We start from the raw sequence: 20,384 nt of genomic DNA on the forward strand, positions 1-20,384 counted from the left end.
CCTTGTTGTTTGTGTTTGTGTGCAGACATGTTGTTACTTTGCTTTCATCTTGTGGATGTAACAAATTAGCTCAAAATAAATATTCATAACTTCTTATAATTAATTATGAATATTTGGATTAGTTAATAGAATTAACTTTATGTAGTAAAATTAATATTACAATCAATTAACCTGTTTGTCACATGAACACGTAAAATCGACTTTGTTACAAGCAGAGAATCAGAACCAAATGTATTGTGCACAAGTTTATTAACTACAGTAAATCACAAACACAACTAATCTAAACATATACACATACACACAATCACACATGGGTAAAATGGAAAGTGACAGAATGAAACCGTAAACAGGGAATGAAGCAATGGAAAAGATTAATTTAACTATGAAAAAAACCATCAGCTTATTATTTTCAGAGCACCTCATCAAATGTATACTTGCGTGGCCTTTGCAGTGAAAGCATTTTGTGAAGTTCCTGAAGAAGGATTTTGATGGTTACGTGAGTTTCAATCAATTTCTTCTGCGTTGAATGAAGAAATAGTGATGAACTTGTATGGTTTGTTTGACTCTGTTCTGGTTGAAGGTTTTCTCTCTCTCCATCAGCACATGGCTGGAATGCAGATTGTGGTCTGTCGGCCTTGGGCCGGAGAGGCCACGCAGAGCAACCAGGAGTTGGTAAAGTTGCATTTTTCTTCAGAATTACAGTCTGACTCTGTTGGGAGAGTGAAGGCATAGCAGGCTGTGGCAGTCGGGTTCCCCAGACACATCAACCCGAAGAAGCAGCAGTAGAAGCCAGAAGAGGTCACTGTGAATTTGGCTCTAATAAAACCTGAGGAAAGTCCCACCTCTCCGGGTTTGCTTGACCAATGAGAGAGGTGGAATTTCCAAGCGTGAAAATTCCTCTGTTGTAAATATATGGCTCTTTGTTTCAAGCATGCTCATTTGCATGTGCAGCTGTATTGGTTCCTGATGAAGAAACTATTAAAGATTCTTGTAATACTAATATGTTGCGCAGGTATCAACATATCATATACATGATCATTTCGATCTTCCATTTCGAGTACCAATTAATAGAGACCAAACATGGTATACCTGTAGATGAGGTTACATTGACCATTGGTTCTAAGGGTTGCACGACTACTGATTTCTGCTAGTCGATTTCTTATCAAAACAATACTCGAGTTACTCGACTACTCGTGGTTCATGCTACTGTAAATGAAAAGACATGAAATAGCTAGATCTTATCAATAAACATTTATTAATTCATAGCCTAATGCAACAATTACATAAGTAAACTCTCAAAACATTATAATTATGACATTTAATTTTTAAATTTTCATGTAACAGTCTAAAGCCAAATAAATAGCCGTTCTTGCCTTTCATTTCAGACGTCTGCTTCTAGGGGCCGTTCACTATCGCGTCTTTTTCACGCTCAAGTTCGTTATTTCAAATGTAGGCGCGCGGCGGGCGCGCTCATAATGGAGCAACGTGCGCTAGTTTTTCCAGGCGCGCCGATGCCGCGGCGAGATGAAAACATCTCAACTTTTCAGAATGCCTCAAGCGCACCGCAGGTCATGTGACAAAAACCAATCAGCTTCGGCCTTTCCGTAACTTCATCGAAAGCTCGGCCGAACAGCTGATCGTAGCTGTACAGGGCGGGTTTTTCCTTCTCATCTCCAGAAATATATCTAGTAGTAAAGCTAATGCAATAGCTAGAAATCAATTAATCCTTTGCTGATACTTCTTCATCATTATCATGGAGAGCGCAGTTCATGGTTGCATAGCAATGACAGACGCCATGGGAGAGCAAGCGCTTGTAGGAGACAGCGGCACAGCCGCACTTTCCACACATTTTTAGACGCAATATGTGAACGGCCTCTTGCAGAATTGGCCAATTACAATATTTTTGTCATCCTTGATGAAATACTTCCACACATCTGACGTGTGGTGTCTGTTGGTGACGTTCGCCATTTTTAATTAATTTATGGTTAATGGACGCTCGAGTAGTCGATTGTTTCAGACAGCGTCGACTAGTGGTTGAAGTAGTCGATCTATCGACTACTCGACTAGTCTATGCAATATCACAAAATACATAGTATCAAAAAATTAATACCATCAAAAGACACTACACAAGACAGTAAATCATACCCACAAATGTCCTGGTATACATGTTCATTTATAGATCAGTTCGTCTATAAAGTAATACAGGAAAGTCTGTTTCTGTCTTTATATGACCTCTGTTTTACCACATTTTTCACAGCAATAAAACCATCTTATCTGATGGTCACCCTGAGGTCTTTTCTGCTTTTTTGTCTCTTTTGGGGGGATGTTTCATTACTAAGAGTGGGCTTTAAAGCTTATTTGTTAAATGTACCAAATAGTTATGTGTCTGATTGTCTCAGTCGTTACATGGATTACATGACTATGTAAACCTTTTTGAACTCTCCTTACCTTTTTATCATTACATTTTACCTTTATGCATTTGGCTGACATTTTTATTAAAGCGACTTAAATTGCATCAAGCATTATATTTTTATGATTTTGAAAGAAGTCTATGCGCACCATGGTGCATTTATTTGATCAAAAATATTAAAAACAGTAATATTTTGAAATATAATTATTTTCAGCATTATAACTCCAGACTTCAGCGTCACACGATCCTTCAGAAATCATTATAAAATGCTGATTCAGAAATCATTATAAAATGCTGATAAAATGCTGATTTGGTGATTTCTTTCAAAAAACTCCTCTCAATCGTGTGCTTCATCGCCGCAACACATAACAAGTAGTGTATACACACTTTCACACATTCCCTGAGAATTGAGTCAGCTGAGCTATACAGACACTACATCATGGACTTACACGTGTAGGGAACATGTGGACTAGACCAATTTTCTCTCTATCTTCTCAGATCTAACAGGTCAAATTCACAAGCTGACCCTGTTTCACCTGTGTTTATCTTTCTCTGATTTAGATTACACCTCCTCATGTTCCAGCTCAGGGTCACATTTCCTTGTGAGTACACATTCAGAGCACTCGTGCAGGCTGTATGTGGATAGCACAGATAGCGACCCACAGTAATTAAGAGAAGACACCACTGAAATACTGCAGATATGGCAGAGTTACCTTATCAGTAGATGGTCAACGGGGCAGTGCGAGGAATTCTCATCACCCGAGCATAATGCTTTATGGATTACCGGGCAAAGAACCTTTATCAGGAGGTACTGAAGCTGCTAAACATCAGAAAGACAGATTGAAGATCTCTTTCGGGAGCTGGATCTCAAGCATCAAAGGCTTCTGTGCAACACCTCAAAGCTCTAGAGGCTAACGGCTAACCAACACACTGAATACAGTATAATCTTCCTCACATATGAAATATTCCTCATCCTGCTGATCCGGATTTTACACATCAGAGTGGAGAGGCAAAATGAAGGCCTGTTTCATTGCGAGGAGCTATTTAATTGGAGACACTTTACAGTAAGGTTTGCTTGGTTTGTATAATGTTGTTAAATTATTGTATACAATTAACTGAATATATATTTGTTATTCTGATTATTTTATTTTAAATGTGTTACTCCTGAGTTTGCAATTAATATAGCCTTTGATGCAGATATGGGAATGAATGAACAAATTAATGAATGGATGGATGGATGACAATTAGTAAATGTCATTTGTCACCATGATTTTGCCAAGTAAGACATGTTCATGGATTAACATATTTGTTGATCCTGTCTGAAAATGTAGTCCTATCCCTACCCTTTCTCCTAATCCTAACCCTATAGCATATGATAGGTGAATAAACACTGATAAGCACATGTTGTACTTGGTAAAATGACGTTCACCTATACAGTGAAAAATATTTCTTAAGCATTTATTAATCTTAATTCATTTTAATTTCAACATTTACTAATACATTATTGAAATCAAAAGTTCGCAATTCACATTTATTCCGGTATTTTCAAGCTCGGAGCTTTGTCCGGAAACATTTTCCGGAGTTCCCCTGTGCCCCTCCTAGTGGTGTCTTGGAGTTTATTTTAGGCCAGCATAAATGTATAAGGGGTGCCACTTCAAAGATTTACAGTATAATAAATGACAAACAAACCCCATCTAGTAGGTCACTGAAATCTCTCTGGGAGCAGAACTTAAGTATTTTGTTAGAAGATGAAACCTGGGACACTATCTTAAAAAGGATACATCCTTCATCAGTTAGCTCTAGGCATAGGCTTATTCAATGTAAGGTAGTGCATCATATTCATTGGTCTAGAGTGCAACTCTGCAAGATATTTCCTGATTTAGACCCTACCTGCTCAAGCTGTGTTGTGGAGCCTCTCTGTTTCGTTGTTTTATTAAGTTATTAAGATTTTGGGGGGTGAGTTTTTAGTTCTTTCTCAGAAATGTTTACCACTGTAATAGACCCCAACCCATTGACCACTTTATTCTGGGTTCTTCTGGAAAATGTTAAACTTACAGCTTTAGAGATGGATAATATTGCACTTTGCACACTGTTGGCTAGACGACTTATACTAATTAATTGGAAGCTGCCATCTCCTCCTACCGTCAGTGGGTTTTTGACCTACCTTTTGCCCTCAAAAAACAGGAAAGGTTAATTACGGAGTTAGAATGAAACCCGATCTTTTCTCAAAATCTTGGAGCCCATTTTAGATTACTTTAAGGAGACAAGCTCTGGATAAAACGTTTTTTTTTTTTTTTTTTTCTTGTTTATTTAGTATATATATGTATATGCATATATCACTGTGATTGTATGTTCATTTGTATATGAGCATTTATTATGCTTGTTTATTTTTTGCTTTTTTCCCTCCATTTAATTCTGTAACAATCTGATTCTTGTACTGTGCTTGAGATGCTTGTGCTTTTCTTGATGAACAGTTGTATTTAACTAACGTTAAAGGGGTGAAAATTGAATTCTGTCATAATTTACTCACCCTCATGTCGTTCCAAACCCATTAGACTTTTGTTCATTTTTGGAAAACAAATAAAGATATTTTAATGAAATCTGAGATATCTCTGTCTCTCCATTGACAGAACTTCAGAAAGTTCATAAAGAGATCGTAAAACTGATCCATATGAATCAAGTTTAGACCAAACTTTCTGGAGAGACACAATCTCTTTATATGATGAACTGATTAAATTTAGGCTTTAATTCACATATAAACATCAACGCAAACATCAGTTGTGGTAAATGAAAGCTTGAGCATGCTTGCTTAATGCACGAGAACCAGTGAGGTTCATTCTCGTATGTTACGCAGCACGTTTGAGCTTCTTTAAGAACCAATGAGGTTTGTTCACGTACGGTTGAGCTTCCGTTTATGTTCGCTGATCAATGTTTGTGTGAATAAAGTGACTCTTTTTGACTAAACCACTCAAATCTTATGGATTAGTTTTACAAACTCTTTATGAATTTTTTGAAATGTCAAAGTGGTAGTTGCGGGGACTGTCAACGGAGGGACAGAAATCTCATTTAAAGATTTCATTTAAAATATCTTCATCTGTGTTTTGAAGATGAACAAAAGTCTTACGGGTTTTGTGACGACATGAGGGTGAGTAATTGAAAGTGTCACCATTTATTCTGATGCCCATAATGGTGATTTTGATTCGCCTAAGTGATCTGAATCTTTTAAATCCATTCGACAGTCACTACATCATTATATCCAGAAGCAATGTTGCTTCATGAAATTATCTGATTTAAAAAATCATACAGGCACAAAATGAGAGTCTGTAGATGATGATAATATCATAATTTTGTGTGTGTGTGTGAACTCCCTTTGGGAGCTTTTTAACTTATTCACCAGCTTGGTGAATATTTAGATGTTACATAAAACACCTGTCACACCAATTCACACAACAATGGTCATTGCAGAACACCTGTCCTTTTAGAGCTGATCAGCCATGTTCTGTCTCCTGTGTGTATGTGTACTCTAAATAAAGTGGGCTATGTCACAGCATCAAGTCTCTGTTCCTGTTAGACACGCTTGAAAGCTGTTTGCGGCACAGGCAGCGGGATCCAGAGAAAGCCGCTCTCCCGCGGGACCGGTTCAGCATCTGCACGTGCCTCCCGTGACCTTCTCCTGTGCAGAAGAACAGCGAGCCAGGAAAAAGGATGTGGCAGGGGCAACTGTTACAATGCCAATATGGAATTTTGCGGAATAAAATTAGTTAAATTAGCATAATGTATATAAATAATGTAACTTTCAAGAACAACATTCTCAAAAATAAAAGGGGTTGCATAGAAATGATCCAAACTTGCATTTTAAGTTGCTCATGTGTGTTCAAAACAGATTAGATTTTATGTTCTGGAAAAAAAGAGCAAAACACATCTGCATTTTTTTTTTGTAACAGCCAGGAAAAAAATCTAACAAACTCCTTTAAAACTGTTCACTCTCTCAAATAAAATGTTAAGTAAGATTCATTTAGTAAATCAGTGTGTTTGGATTGATGAAATTTCACATGAAAGATTAGCTGATTCAATTTGAGTCCTTACATAGTATTTATGTTATTTTGTTTGCAGCAAAGTATTTTGTAAACGACTGCTGTTCATTGCTGTTTTTGACAGATAATAAAAAAATTCTAGTTTAATTAGTATAAATGTAACTGTAAGGCTAAAATTATCTGCCACAAAAATTAGGGTCTTGTGCACTTTAAATTACGTAACCCTCATATTACTTTGCGGGTCAATTTGGCAAATTTCATGGTTAAATGCAGCTGCACAGACCCAAAATACAAATATTTTTGATGTACTTTGTTATGTCAGTTTCTCCCCTTTAAGGGTTTTTACATTTACATTTATGCAAAGTCAGATGCTTTTATCCAAAGAAAATGTGCATTGAGTTGAAGGCACACATTTTTAATAGTTCATGCGTGTGATTTATCAAGGAATTATTGAGAGTGTCATGCTCTACTGTTTGAGCTTCAGGAAAGCACACAGAAAAAAGTGCTTTTCCACACACAATTATTATGTTAAAATGTTTTAAAAATGTAAAAAATAAAAAAAATAAAAATAAAAACTAAATACAGTTTTCAAAATAATGGTGAGAAGTATTAATGTTAAGAGTTTTTTTTATATTCTTTATGGGTCCCACTTTATATTAAGTGGCTTATTGTAATAATTTGAGACAATGGATTTATTGTGTACATATATGTTTTTACATTGTACTTATATTTTAAAAATACCTGCATCTAAATACAGCTGTAATTAATTTATGTAATTACATTTGTAATTACACTGTTGACCCTTTCCTTTATACCTTAACCGACCCTTAAACCCACCCATACCTTCACACCTGCCCCTAACCTTACCCGTATCACACCTCAATAGCAGCAAAAGTGTTTTACAATGAACACAAGAAGTACATTGTACTTATTTTTCGATATAAGTACATAGTACTTAAAGCCACTTAATATAAAATGGGACCTCTTAGTGTGATTTTTGATGAATTGTAATGAATCCAATTTGGGTCAAATTGAACCCCTACATTAAAATTGTACAAGAATTTGAACATTTGAATGGTTTTAAGTATATTTTAAACAATACTATTCTTTAAGATACTGGTGACTTAGCAATAGTTTAACAATTAATTATAATCAAAGTTTAAAAACTCATATCAAAAATCGCCATGATCTATCTAGCCTACAAATGCTTTCATCGACATTACTGATTATGCTGAGACAACATGAGTTTTTTTGAAAAAAGTTGCTCGTAAGCACATGCAATCCATAAACTGCTGACATTCTGAGGTCATTAAGGGCCGCAAAGCTGCTCTTGTTTGTGGGATGTAAAAGCTGATCGCCAAGAGGCTTCAGGCTGTTATTGATGCACGCGGCTCTCGCCAGTTTTCTTGAAATAAAAGGCTCAAGTCAATTTTCTCTACCTGCTCTGAAAGCCCAGAGGAACTCCAAGCTAAATTACTCACTTAATTAACCTAGCTGGTAACAGAGAGAGAGGGGTAGAGACAACAAGAGAGAGAACAAGCTATTATATATGGGCTGAGAGGTATAGAGTTTAATAACGACTTAAGAACAGGATCAGCAGGAATCAAGTGCAACAGCACTTCAAATCATTTACACCCTCCTGATGGTGTTTAAGAAAAAGAGCAAATGCAGCCTATACACATCAAAGAACCACTGTGGCCAGACTCGAGGCTGCCGCTGATATACAGCTGTCCAGCCCTTTTATGAGCATTTGTTCCTGGAAATCTGAATTCTCATAAAGTGAGCCTGTAATTTCCATTAATTCAGATCCAAATGTCTTCCTAGGCCCAATGAAGTAAAACCATTTCGTTACCAAACAAATAAACAAAATGTGCAAGCATGGAATTTTTAAAACACTTATGTGGGTGTTTACCCTAGATATCAAAATGAAGTATTTTTTTCAATATTAAAAACTTGTTATCTCAGTTTAATACATATGCAGAAACAATAAGTGAGGCATAAAAGTATAAATAAGTGGCCCTAAACCTGTCATTACTTCCATTTGAAAGTCAATTCCATTTGGTGGTGCTAGCATAACAATTACTTATTTAAATATGCACTAAAAATTTGCTCTAACTTAATGAAATTACACACATTTTTCATCAAAATACAAAACTTCACTTGAAAAAAATCATTAATTCATTTTAACAGTTATAAAGAAAAGAGCTAACACAGTGCATGCTTGCTTGCTAAATATAATTACTAAATGTAATGCAAAGAAGCAAGTAAGAAATGACTGTGCACTTATCAGTCAATAATCAATCAATACTGTAATAATACAAAAATAAATTCAATACATTGGGAATGCATATAAGTTCCTCTACAAACAAAATGATGTTCCACTTTTCTCTCATGTTCTGCATATGGTATGATCACAAAATGCATATTTTATCTGAAACATTCTCATACAGCATTTCTTATATCCAATTGGGATTGTAATATATATAACGCATTGTAGGTATAAAGTAAATAAAAATAAAAAAAACTTGGAGGACTCCTGTACAATATAATACAAACCAGTGTGGACTCGCATGGTTTTGTTAAACATGAATGTCTGTGTTTCCACTGAGACACTGTTCACTGAGCTTTATCTGTGTGACATTGTCTGTGAAAGATTCAGGATTGTCCCATCGGTCAGATAGTTGTTTCTTCACTGTGAGCACTTTTGGACAGACACCAATCCCCAGTTCTGTCTGTGTTCAGTGGGTCTGTCCTCCCCAGAGAGCAGCAGAAACTAGGACATGTGAAAAATTAAAGCTCCTCTCATACCAACATATGTTTCTCACAGGCAACAGAATTTCTGCCCAAAACTGAAGGACACAAAATGTTTTACTTGAAAGCCAGTGTTAGTTGGCATTTTTTTTCTTCGTCTTCTCCGCGCTCCCTTCATTGGCATGCATTTTGCTTCTTGTAATTACTTGGACTGGCCCTTTCTAGTGACCCGCATCAATTAATACGCTTGTTCGGTTTATAATTAGCTGCCTAATTCAAGACAAAAGGGACGTCTGAATGAACTGCAGTCGCTTTTTGTGTTAAGTTGGTCAGTGGATAATTGCACAGCCGATGAGCACCTTTCAACAAAGTTTGATGGAGAAAAAAGAACAAACAGGGATAAGTTTATACAGTGGTATTCTCTTAAATGCATTGCCAAGTTTGTGCATCAAAGCAAAGCACCTGCACGATTCCAGCCCACTCTACCTAAAGAGACTTTTCCTTCCCACAATTCCATGCAGGGTCACACGGGGGCTAGCTGCGATGTTTCTGTCAGACAAAACGCAAGGGCCTGAGGTAGAATGGCAGCTGGGCTTTCCATCCATTACGTCGCATCTTATACCGCAGGAAGACATTGACTTTTGTCTGTTCTGACTTCTTAGGAGTTTTAGATGACATCAAGCGTTGTTTATTTGACAGAGACTGATAGAGACACCAGTGTGCCCTCTGGCACCTGCCAGGAGAGCATCAGCTGCATGAGGAAAAATAAGCCTAATGCAAATAGGACATTAGCTGTCCAAATGAGCTAATGAGAGGAAATCTAGCCTGTGAACTGACGACTAATGATATTTTGAGCCTCTATGTTCATGAGAACATTTCCTCAAACCCATATTACTACAGCATAGAACCGTAAGCCAGTACACAGCGAAAAAACACAGAATGTGCATGGTCCCATGAAACATGACCCAAATTTCCTGGCTCCGCACCGCTCTCTTGATATGCTAATTTGGTTGAGTTATTGTTTCGGGGTGGCATGCAGGGACTGAGGAATGTGTGCTGATGTAAGGTGCAAACCATCCCTGAGGAGATTCCTGGAAAACAATAAAAGAGAGAGATAGGCCATTAATGCCATTTGAGAGATAGGCTGGGAGAGGCGCCAGCTCTTTTTAAATCGATGTTTAGTGGAAAACAGCAGCACAAGCGTCCACCTCCCCCCTCTTTTCTCTCTGACCCGTGGGCTTTGATTGGAAGAATATGACATGCACAAACTTTAGCTGTGGATTTTATCCGTTGGCCGCTAACTGATTTGTAGATGGCAGGTTGTTTGCGAAATGTTTATGGCGTGAGCTGTCAAGCCGTAGGAAAAATAGCTCTGCCTGTGTGTGTGTGTGTGTGTGTGTGTGTGTGTGTATGAAAGTTCCTTGTACCTTGCCATTGACAATTTAAAAGAGCACAGCCTGTATTCTAGTATAATGCTCACTGAAGTAATTACCGAACAGGTAAACCTCAACTTTTTTTGCTTAAAGGACTCATTTGGGGAAAGTACGATATAGCGATAAGTGACACCCTATTAGGATGTCAAGAGCTTTTGGCTTCTCACTGCAAAGTCAGTGATGTTACCCGTCCTTAGAGAAGGCAAATCTCTCATCTCTTTTTCTATTACTGCTTTTTGTCATCTTGCATATTGTATATGTTGAAGCGTAAACTTCTATGAAAAAGATGTTGTTTTTCCCTCCCAACAGGCTCATAGCAGCAGGAAAGCTGGCCAGAACACACAGTCCAAATCCTCCAGAGAGAACAGGCCATCTATCTTTAAGTCCTCCAGCTCAGCTCCAAGAGAGGCTCTCATCTCACCATGGCCTTGGAGCTTGTTTTCCCTTCCTGTATGTACAGATGTTGTCTAACTAACCATGTCCTGTCTGACAGTCATGCTTTCTTCCTCTGCACCTCATTCCTCCTTCCCTTCACACTCTATTTGGCCTTCGCTCCCCTGTGAAGGCTAGGCTGTGCTCTGAGGCGGCCAGTGTACTTCCAGGTTAACTAGCCTCTTTGCAACCAATGTTTCAGGTACACTTGTATCACTCTTTTCTGGCCATTTAGATTTAAAATAAAGGCCTTGTTAGACATTTGCATCCTTAAGACCCCATGAAATGGCTTGACAGACATAGTTTTCTTTCCTGTATTGATGGAAAAGGAAATGTAATTGTACAAAATCTTTGGATACACACACAAGTGCAAAATGAGTCATCAATATTCTTGTTTTTCTACAAAAGAAAGATTATAATGCATATAAAAATCTTCAATGAGATAAAAAAAAAATTTTATTCACCAAGGGTGCATTAAATTGATAAAAAGGGACAGTATAAATACATTTATAATGACATATATAATGTTACAAAAGATTATATCAGTTTTAAATACATTAAACAGTTTATTTCAAATGGTCCACTTTAGACAATCTACAGTATGAGCAACTCAATGTCAGCTAACTCTCATTAGAGTATTATTATACTGTCTGATTAATATCTGCTAACACTTTATTTTGATGGCCCCGAAACAGAGATTCTACTGACTTTGCAACTAAACTTTGCAACTAAATGTAAACTTGTTTTACTAACCTAAACCCTAACCTAGCAGTCTACTACAGACTGATAATAGTAATAGTAACTCTAATAATTAGAGTTAGTTGACATGTAGTTGCAAAGTTATATAGTTAGTAGAAAGTGTCTAAAGTGGACCATCGAAATGAAGTGTTACCAAATGCTGTTCTTTTGAACTTTCTATTCATCAATGAATCCTGAAAAAAAAAAAATGTAGGCAAGAATTCAGGTTGAATAAGACACATTTTCCAAGTCATCACAATGGCAAAACGTGTCCCAATCATCCTGAATTCATACCACAGCTTCTAGAATATTAAGAATCACAACTGTTTTCAAAACGGATATTTAAAAGCTTTTTCAAAAATGCTACTTGAGCAGCAAATCAGCATTTTAGAATGATTTCTGAAGGATTTTGTAACACTGAAGACTAATGGCTGCTGAAAATTCACTTTGCCATCACAGAAATATATATATTTTTTAAATCAAGTCAAGTCAAGTCACCTTTATTTATATAGCGCTTTTTTACAATACAGATTGTTTCAAAGCAGCGTTACAGTGATAACAAGAAAATAATGCAAAAAAGTTTGTTTCTGCAGTACAGCAGATCTAGAAGGAAATAGTGTTATAGTCCAGCTTAAGTAAGTTCAGTGATGGTTCATTTTTGTTGTAAAAAAGTTAATAATTTAGTTCATTTATATATATATATATATATATATATATAGCCGCTCTGGAGAAAACAGTGATGTCATTATTTTAGCTTGTAAAGATATTTCACAATATTGCTGTTTTTCAGTATGTTTGATTAAAATAATGCAGCCTTGGTGAGCATAAGAGACTTCTTTCAAAAACATTAAAATCTTACCGATCATGTACCGCACATAGCACACAGATGGCCTAAATGCCGCACAGACTAAAAACAACACACACAATAACACAGACTAAAAACCATAACAAACTGATTTTATTTTATTGTTGAGAACACTGTCTTAGTTTTGAAAATTGGTTTAATTGAATTTGTTAACTTTCTGTGCTGAAGACTATCAAAAAAATAAAAAATAAAATAAAAAATGAAGTACCAGTATTAAAATACTATGTAAATGTCATGGTACATAAATATGGTCATTCAGTACCTTGCTATATATTAAAGCACTAATTCAAGGTACTAAAGAGTTAAATTAGCATGCTGTTCAATGGTGTATATCATACGTGAAGGATCCGAACCAGAACTAAACTTCTTTTGTATAACATAAGCCATGTGAATTGGGATGAAATGAAAGTGAATATTTGCTAATAATGTTGAGGATCTAGGTTGGGGCAAACACAAATCCCTTTAATGCTGGTGACAGGTTGATTTACAACCTTTCTGCCGCTGGAACAATTTATCTCATTAGTCACAGTCATTGCTAAATGTCAGGCCTCTCCTAGCCTGTCTAATGTTATGCTATTAAAAACCCTCTGCTAAAACAATAGCACACGGCTGCTGCGTCTTCTCTACTGGAATGCAGTAGCTAGAACAACATCCATGAGGTTCTGACATAGCAGTTGTTCCAATCAACTGGATGTGGACTGAGCAGTGTTGCTAAACAATTCTAACATGGTTTCTACAAATGTGAAGAAATGTAAGAGGAAGCATAGCCATAACTAATTATTTTAGTAAGGTAGTCTGTTCGTAGCTGGGGTCTAACGGTTAGGTCATGTGTGATCTGAAATTTTATTTACTTCCATTTCTCTCTACAGTACCTTTTAAAATAAGTAGCAAAAAAGCCAAAATACATCATTTCAGTTAGTCAAAACTAGAGATGAACAATATATCTTGCACCATTTTTGTTATCAGCCAATGTTTGACATTTTTAATTTTAACGGCATCTTTTGATATTTGAATATTTCATTTAGCATGTGTAATTTAGCATCTCCTAATAACACTATAATTTAATAACACAATTATTTAACAAATCTCAAAATTAATATACATTTCCGTGTACATTAAATGCTGTGATGTCTATATTCACTTGGTATTTAGTTTTATTTGTTTTATTCTTAATTTCTTTATTCACAAAATTGGGAAAAACACTTTACAATAAGGTTTCATTTGTTAACATTAGTGAATTATATTAGTTAACATGAACTAACAATGAAGAACACTTATACTGCATTTATTAATCTTAGTTAATGTTAGCAATCAACATGTACTAATACATTTTAAAAAGTTTTCTGTTAATTAAGGGATAATGTACATACAGCCGGTTGTTATCTCAGAATAAACCCCGACAGGGTGATCAGGGCCCTGACGCGAAGCGTGTTATCTGTTTTTAGTGGTCGTTATCGAGGAATCACATTCCGCTGGATGGCGTTATTGACCAATCAGAATCAAGTATTCCACAGAGCCTTGTAATAATGTTGGATAATGCACTGTGAATGTGAACATGAACATTTTATTAACAGACATTAACAAAGATAGGTAAATTATCAAAGAATATATTTCTCATTGTTAGTTCATGTTAGTTGCATTAACTAATGTTAACAAATGATACCTTATTGTGAAGTGTATACCCAAAATTGTATTGAGTTTTAATATTGACTATTATCAGTTATCAGCTATAACATTAAAACTATTATCAGCCACAATTTTAATATCAATTCATCCCTATTCATAACAAATATGGTCATACGATATTCATTTGTGAAGAATTACAAAAACATACCATGTTAAGCATAGTTTTATTAAATACTAGTTAGAGTTAACATTGTGGCAGCATTAGATAGAGACCCCATATTAACGTATTATGATTTTAAGGTAGTAACAATAATTGTAGTTCTGTCATGACAACTCTCAGAGGGTTTGGCATGGTAATGGGGTGGTGTGGCGCAATGGATAAGACACATGCCTTTGGTGTAAGAGACCCGGGTTCGAATCCACTGTGAGACACCAATGTGTCCCTGAGCAAGACACTTAACCCCTAGTTGCTCCAGAGGCGTGCGACCTCTGACATATATAGCAATTGTAAGTCGCTTTGGATAAAAGCGTCAGCTAAATGTAAATGTAATGGATGCCAATGTTAATATGTTTGGAATTGATCTGCTATACTACACTGCTGCTGCTGTTTATTTATGCTGCTGCTGCTGCTGCAGAGCAAGTACGGGACTTGCTACTGCCAGTACATACACGACACGCTGCTGTGAGCAAGTAAGACATGCTGCTGTATAACAGCATACACAAATTATCCATAGTAGATCTATACAGGTGGAGCTGGGGAAGGTGGAGGGTTTGTGAAAGTGTGCTGCAAACGCTGACCATTTGAAAATTCAGCAGTAAGATCATTGGCTGCTGATACAGCAGGAACCAATCAGCTGTGCCATTTAGAGAATGATGTGATAGCAAAAGTTTAGTTGAGGACGTCATGCCATCTTTTTAATAACTGAACTTTGTATTTATTTCTTGGGAGGAAACTGGAAATTTTGCAAGGGTAGAGAATGCAGTAGATTCTCTAAATCATTGCCAGGCAACATTGAAAAGACAGCTATTGCTTAAAGCTGCAACACTACAGACAAGCTAACCAGCAACAAAAAAAAAAAAAAAACAGTTAAACCCATAAAAACTTTACTCTGGGCCAGTGTTGACACTACAGTTCAGACAATTATGTGAAATTGAAAACAAGGCCCTGTGGCACTCGAAGTGGCATCCACTGGAGAGGTCACACTGTTTCAATAAGAGTTTCTGGGACTCTGACTCAAAGTTTAGATTTCCCTAAAGTGCAAGTTGGCAGCAAAAAGCAGAGAAAGCTGACTATGGGTAGTGAGTTTGCGCAGAGAGTTTTAGGCTCAGAGGATCAGACGTTGGCTCCTTATGACACAGACGCACACACGCTCCATCCAACCCCCCACTGCAGAACTGCATCCTGGGAGGGCAGCTGCAGTCTGCTGCTGTCAGCCTAGTGGAAGGCTGACAGAACTGGGGTGGCATCCATCACCCGGTGACACACACCATCAAGAGTCCACAGACGCACACACTCGTCTGTCCCTAAAAGCGTTCCGCCACCATCGCTCATTGGGTGGGACATATGGGACAATGCGGTCAGGATGTGGTTGATTCTTCAGCTGAAATAAGCAATTGGAAATAAAATGAATGCAAAATTAACATTTGGGTTCATTTGGGGGAACAGACACAAAATACATAATCCTAAACTTAAAGGGTGAGTTCACCCAAAATTGAAAATTCTGTCAGTTTCTCATCCACGACGTTCCAAATCCAAAATCTTTAATTCATCTTCGAAACACAAAGAGATTTTTAATTAAATCTGAGTAATTTCTTTCTCCCATTTGAAACTCTGTTCACCTAAAACTCAAAACTTCAGAACAATCATAAAGAGATCGTGAAATAAAAAAAAGTCTTCTGAAGATACACACTTTACATGATGAACAGATGCAATTTAGGCTTTTATTCACATTGTAAGCTTTGATCGGTGAGCACACATAGCACTCATATTTGGTAAACAGAAGCTCACGCATGATTACATGATGCGCCAGAACCAATGGGGTTAATTCTCGTGTTACGACGCATGTTTAAGCATCCGTGAGAACCAATGAGGCTTCTTCTCACACATCAAGCGAGTATGGTTAAGCTTTCATTTTCATATGGCTGAATAAAAAACCTTTTTAAATCTGTTCATCATATAAAGCAGACATGTCTCTTCAGAAGACTTGGATTAAACCACTCAATTCATATGAATTTATTTTACAATCACTTTCTGAAAGTTTTGAAATGTCAGAGTTTTGGGGGAATAGACTTTCAATGGAGGGATCTCTAAGATTTCATAAAAAAATAGGGTTAAAGGGATAGTTCGCCCAAAAATGAAAATTCTGGCAATTACTTACCCTCATGTAGTTTTAAACCCATTAGACTTGTGTTCTGAAGATGAACAAAAGTGTAATGGGTTTGAAACGACATGAGGGTAAGTAATTGACAGAATTTTTATTTTTGGGCGAACTATACCCTTTAACCCTCTGGTACTGTTTGAGTGTCGGTCAAAAATTATTATAATTTTTTTTATTTCAATGAAATGATTGTACTATATTTTAGCTCAATAATGTCTGGATTTTATGGTACTAAATTATACTTATTCAGTAGTTATAATCCATGTATTCACCTTTTGAGCATGAACCTAAAATTAAATTTCCAACTTAAACTGTCAAAAATCTTGAATGCTTTGGAGCACAGACTTCAGTTTGGCCTCTTTTAAAAGACAAAACTTGGCAGGCTATTGCTGAAGTGAAAAAAGTTTAAAAAAGTGAACTTCAAAAAAGATAACATTTTACATATACTGTTATGAAAATTTTATATGAAATATATTCTATATACTCAAAAACTTTGTATTGAAAGTGTTATTATAATTACATATAATAGCATGCAGTCTATGTGAAATTAAACTGTAATGTCAACTGCTACTAACATTAATCTCTGACACAGGTTGCACTTTCCTTAATTTTATATAAATGATGTTCCCATCTGCATCTGCTTATTAAGGAATGAATGTTAGGGGAAGTTGTTCTCTAATGAACAGGGCGTCACTGTTAACATTTCGGTAATTATGGGTAGGACTTGAGTGGGACCCATCAGCATAGGGGGAGATTGATGCCCTGCGTGCCTCTCCTGATCAGAGATCAGTCTTTAGCGGTCTCCTCCTGACAGAAGCTGACTACAAATTCATAACAACCACTCAACATGCCAGAGCTGGAGAGAGTAAAACAGCAGGTATAGGAGTGCACACACCTCTCTTGCAACCATCAATGCCAAAATACAATAATAACACAAACACATTGAATTTACACTCACACAGACACAAAAATCCCAAACCATGCACACATTTATCAAAAATATATATACACTACAAAAACTTCAACAACTTGGGGTTAGTAAGGTTTTTTTTTTCTCTTATGAGAAAGAAATCTCTTATGCTAACCAAGGCTGCATTTATTTGATCACAAATAAGTTAAAAAAAATTATATTGTAAAATATTACAATTCAAAATAATAATCTATTTTAAAATGTAATGTGTTAATTTGACGGTAAAGCTCCCTTTTCAGCATCATTACTCCAGTCTTCAGTGTCGATCCATTGGAAATCATTCTAATATGCTGAATTGTTGCACAAGGAATTTAATTTCTTAAGGCCCGTTCACACCAAAAACATAATGTTTTTGATCATTCACAAGTTTTAAATGTCTTCTTTGTTACAATTTTGAGTTTTAATCCAAATGTTATGATTATTAAATGATAAGTTCAACTTGAATTAGGGAATCAATTATTTATTTTAGAATTCGAAAGTATTTGTGTAGCAATATTTGAAACTGTCTTTATCTTATCATTTATAAAATATACTATAACTGGTCCTGTTTTCTTTTCTGGACTTTGTTTCCCCAAATGCATGCTGCATGTGTCACCATCATGTATAGTTGTATTCAGTTCAAGGACTTTTAGTTCTTTTTCATTCAGCACATGTGTTTCTTTGTCTTTGTTTTCCTGCCTCTGATCAGTCAAAATGGACACCTACATAATCACCACAGCTGTTTGCCATTGTCTCATCATCACTGTGTATCTAAGTTCCTCTTGAGTTCTCATTCATTGTCTGGTATTGTTCATGTTTACACGCTGCCTCACATGTTGGTTATCTTATTCTGTGTTGTGAATAAACCCTGTGTTATATCTTCATCTTCTTCTGATCTTCGCGTTAAAGCATGAGGGGCAGGTGACAATGTTCTGGAATGTGGGTTGTATACGTGCTATTAAGTAGAGGTCACAATAAGCTAGCTAAACAGTACTGAATGTATGAATTCTTTAAACTGTGTAAGTATGATTGGGATATGGAACATATCCAGGGTTTTGTTTTTGTTTTCATTTCAGAATGCCACCAGCCAGGAAAGACCATATTAACTACAAAGTGTATGTCATGGATGCTGTCCAAAATGGGAACAGTGATTTATTTATTATTTTCTTTTTTTATGGATTTTGATACAAGTGATGAAGAGGAATCTGGAGATGCCTGTGAACTGGAAAATGAAAATAAACAACCCAATGACCACCCATCTGATGATTATGTGGACATCATGCCAGAAAAATCAAGTCATTCAAGAACACAGACTATGCCCCGCAACGGGTATCGCTGGCTGATAAAAGGATTTTATCAGTCCGAACTGATTTTTCAGGTCAAGATATCACTAATGATGCTGCAGTATTTCCGAAAGTTTGTGTCTGAAGATAGGAACAAAATAGACGACACTGCAGACACTGTGGTAAAGGCTACACCAACCCCAGACAGCAACATAGTGTCGGCCCAGATCCGGCCCACATCTGGTACGCATTGAATCCACATGCAGCCTACCAGATGCGGCCCGGATCCATGTTGCTGTCTGGGAAACATATTGCAGCATGTGCAATGTCCCCCTCTGCTTCTCGGAGGACAAGAACCGCCTTTGGGACTATCATAATTGAATATGGCTAAATCACGTAAATGCCAAAGTTTTCATTTAGTTCATCAGTTTTTGTAAAAACAATCTGAACATATTTTTTTATAATAAATTATTTTTCATAAAAATATGACTTGTCCAATTATTAATCGTGTGATTATTAGAGTATATAGGCTACTTTTATGGGGCTACATAAGCAGTACACCCTGCAAATTAACATTAAATTAGATGTTCTCTACATTTGTTCAGACAGTGAGTGAAATCACTAAAATTCTGCTACCCAACAGACCTAACGGTGCAATATTACATTTCCCTAAAAACTTAAAGGAGAACTCCGGTCAATTTTAACATTGAGCTAATTTTTTTGTAAATTTGGAGTGCTGTCAATACAGAAAACAACAACAAAAATCGGTGTTGCCTACACCGTGTTATCCTCTTTTTAAAATTTGCACCCTGTTGACTTAAATGGGGCAAGTTTTAAACCTGCTTTTAGCCTCTTAACATCCTTGATGTGTCATTACAAGTGCACCAGCCATGTGAGTGATTCCTTTAGAGTGAACGCGGGTGAATCTGACTGCAGTAGATGTGAAAGATATTAATAAAAGTGATGTTAATTCAGCCAGCGCTCATACCTGTATTTACATCCTGTTTTCGGCTGAAGTCCACAGTAATCGATTGTCGAGTTCGGGCGCATGATCGTACGTACTAAACCTATGCGCGTGAACTCGACAATCGACTACTGTGGACATTGAGCTCACAAAAAAATGAGCTCAATGTTAAAATTGACCGGAGTTCTCCTTTAATAAAATATAAAAAGCCATTTATTTCTGCATTAGAGGGCTCCTACAACAACACGTGTTTTGTTTGTGTTGTTCTACATTTGGATGCAGCATTGATTCCAACGATATTTTTTCTCTGTGACTTATCGTTATAGTGTGAAATTCTGCCATTCTTTTAAATTTAGGCTATAAAGATTTTTAAAACTATATCTTTATCGGTATAGTTATTGTATTCTTTTAGTGTTAATGCTTGGTGCAATCTCTGCCCAAAAGCAAATCATGAAAACTTTTGTCCGTCTGAAAAGATCATTTTCACATGGTCTTTGTGAAATGTGGGGAGTGATGGTTCA

The 20,384-nt window shown here is 36.4% G+C and overlaps 1 protein-coding gene across 1 annotated transcript; it reads left to right on the forward strand.

Moving 5' to 3' along the window:
- The first annotated feature begins 18,431 nt into the window (after positions 1-18,431).
- On the forward strand, positions 18,432-19,254 carry LOC307160605 (uncharacterized protein). Its single transcript, XM_079874783.1, has 3 exons — positions 18,432-18,537; positions 18,693-18,731; positions 18,808-19,254. Exons 1-3 carry the CDS (start codon positions 18,527-18,529, stop codon positions 19,151-19,153), a joined length of 396 nt encoding a protein of 131 aa, XP_079730909.1. The 5' UTR covers positions 18,432-18,526; the 3' UTR covers positions 19,154-19,254.
- The last annotated feature ends 1,130 nt before the right edge of the window (positions 19,255-20,384 follow it).

This window comes from Squalius cephalus (genome assembly GCF_949319135.1).
Source record: "Squalius cephalus genome assembly, chromosome: 6".
Classification (NCBI taxonomy): Eukaryota; Metazoa; Chordata; class Actinopteri; order Cypriniformes; family Leuciscidae; genus Squalius; species Squalius cephalus.

What these genes read in the sequence shown, in the direction of transcription:
- LOC307160605 (XM_079874783.1), top strand. An exon ending in GACCATATTAACTACAAAGT is followed by an intron (nt 18,732 to 18,807) that starts GTATGTCATGGA and finishes TTTTGATACAAG; the next exon opens with TGATGAAGAGGAATCTGGAG.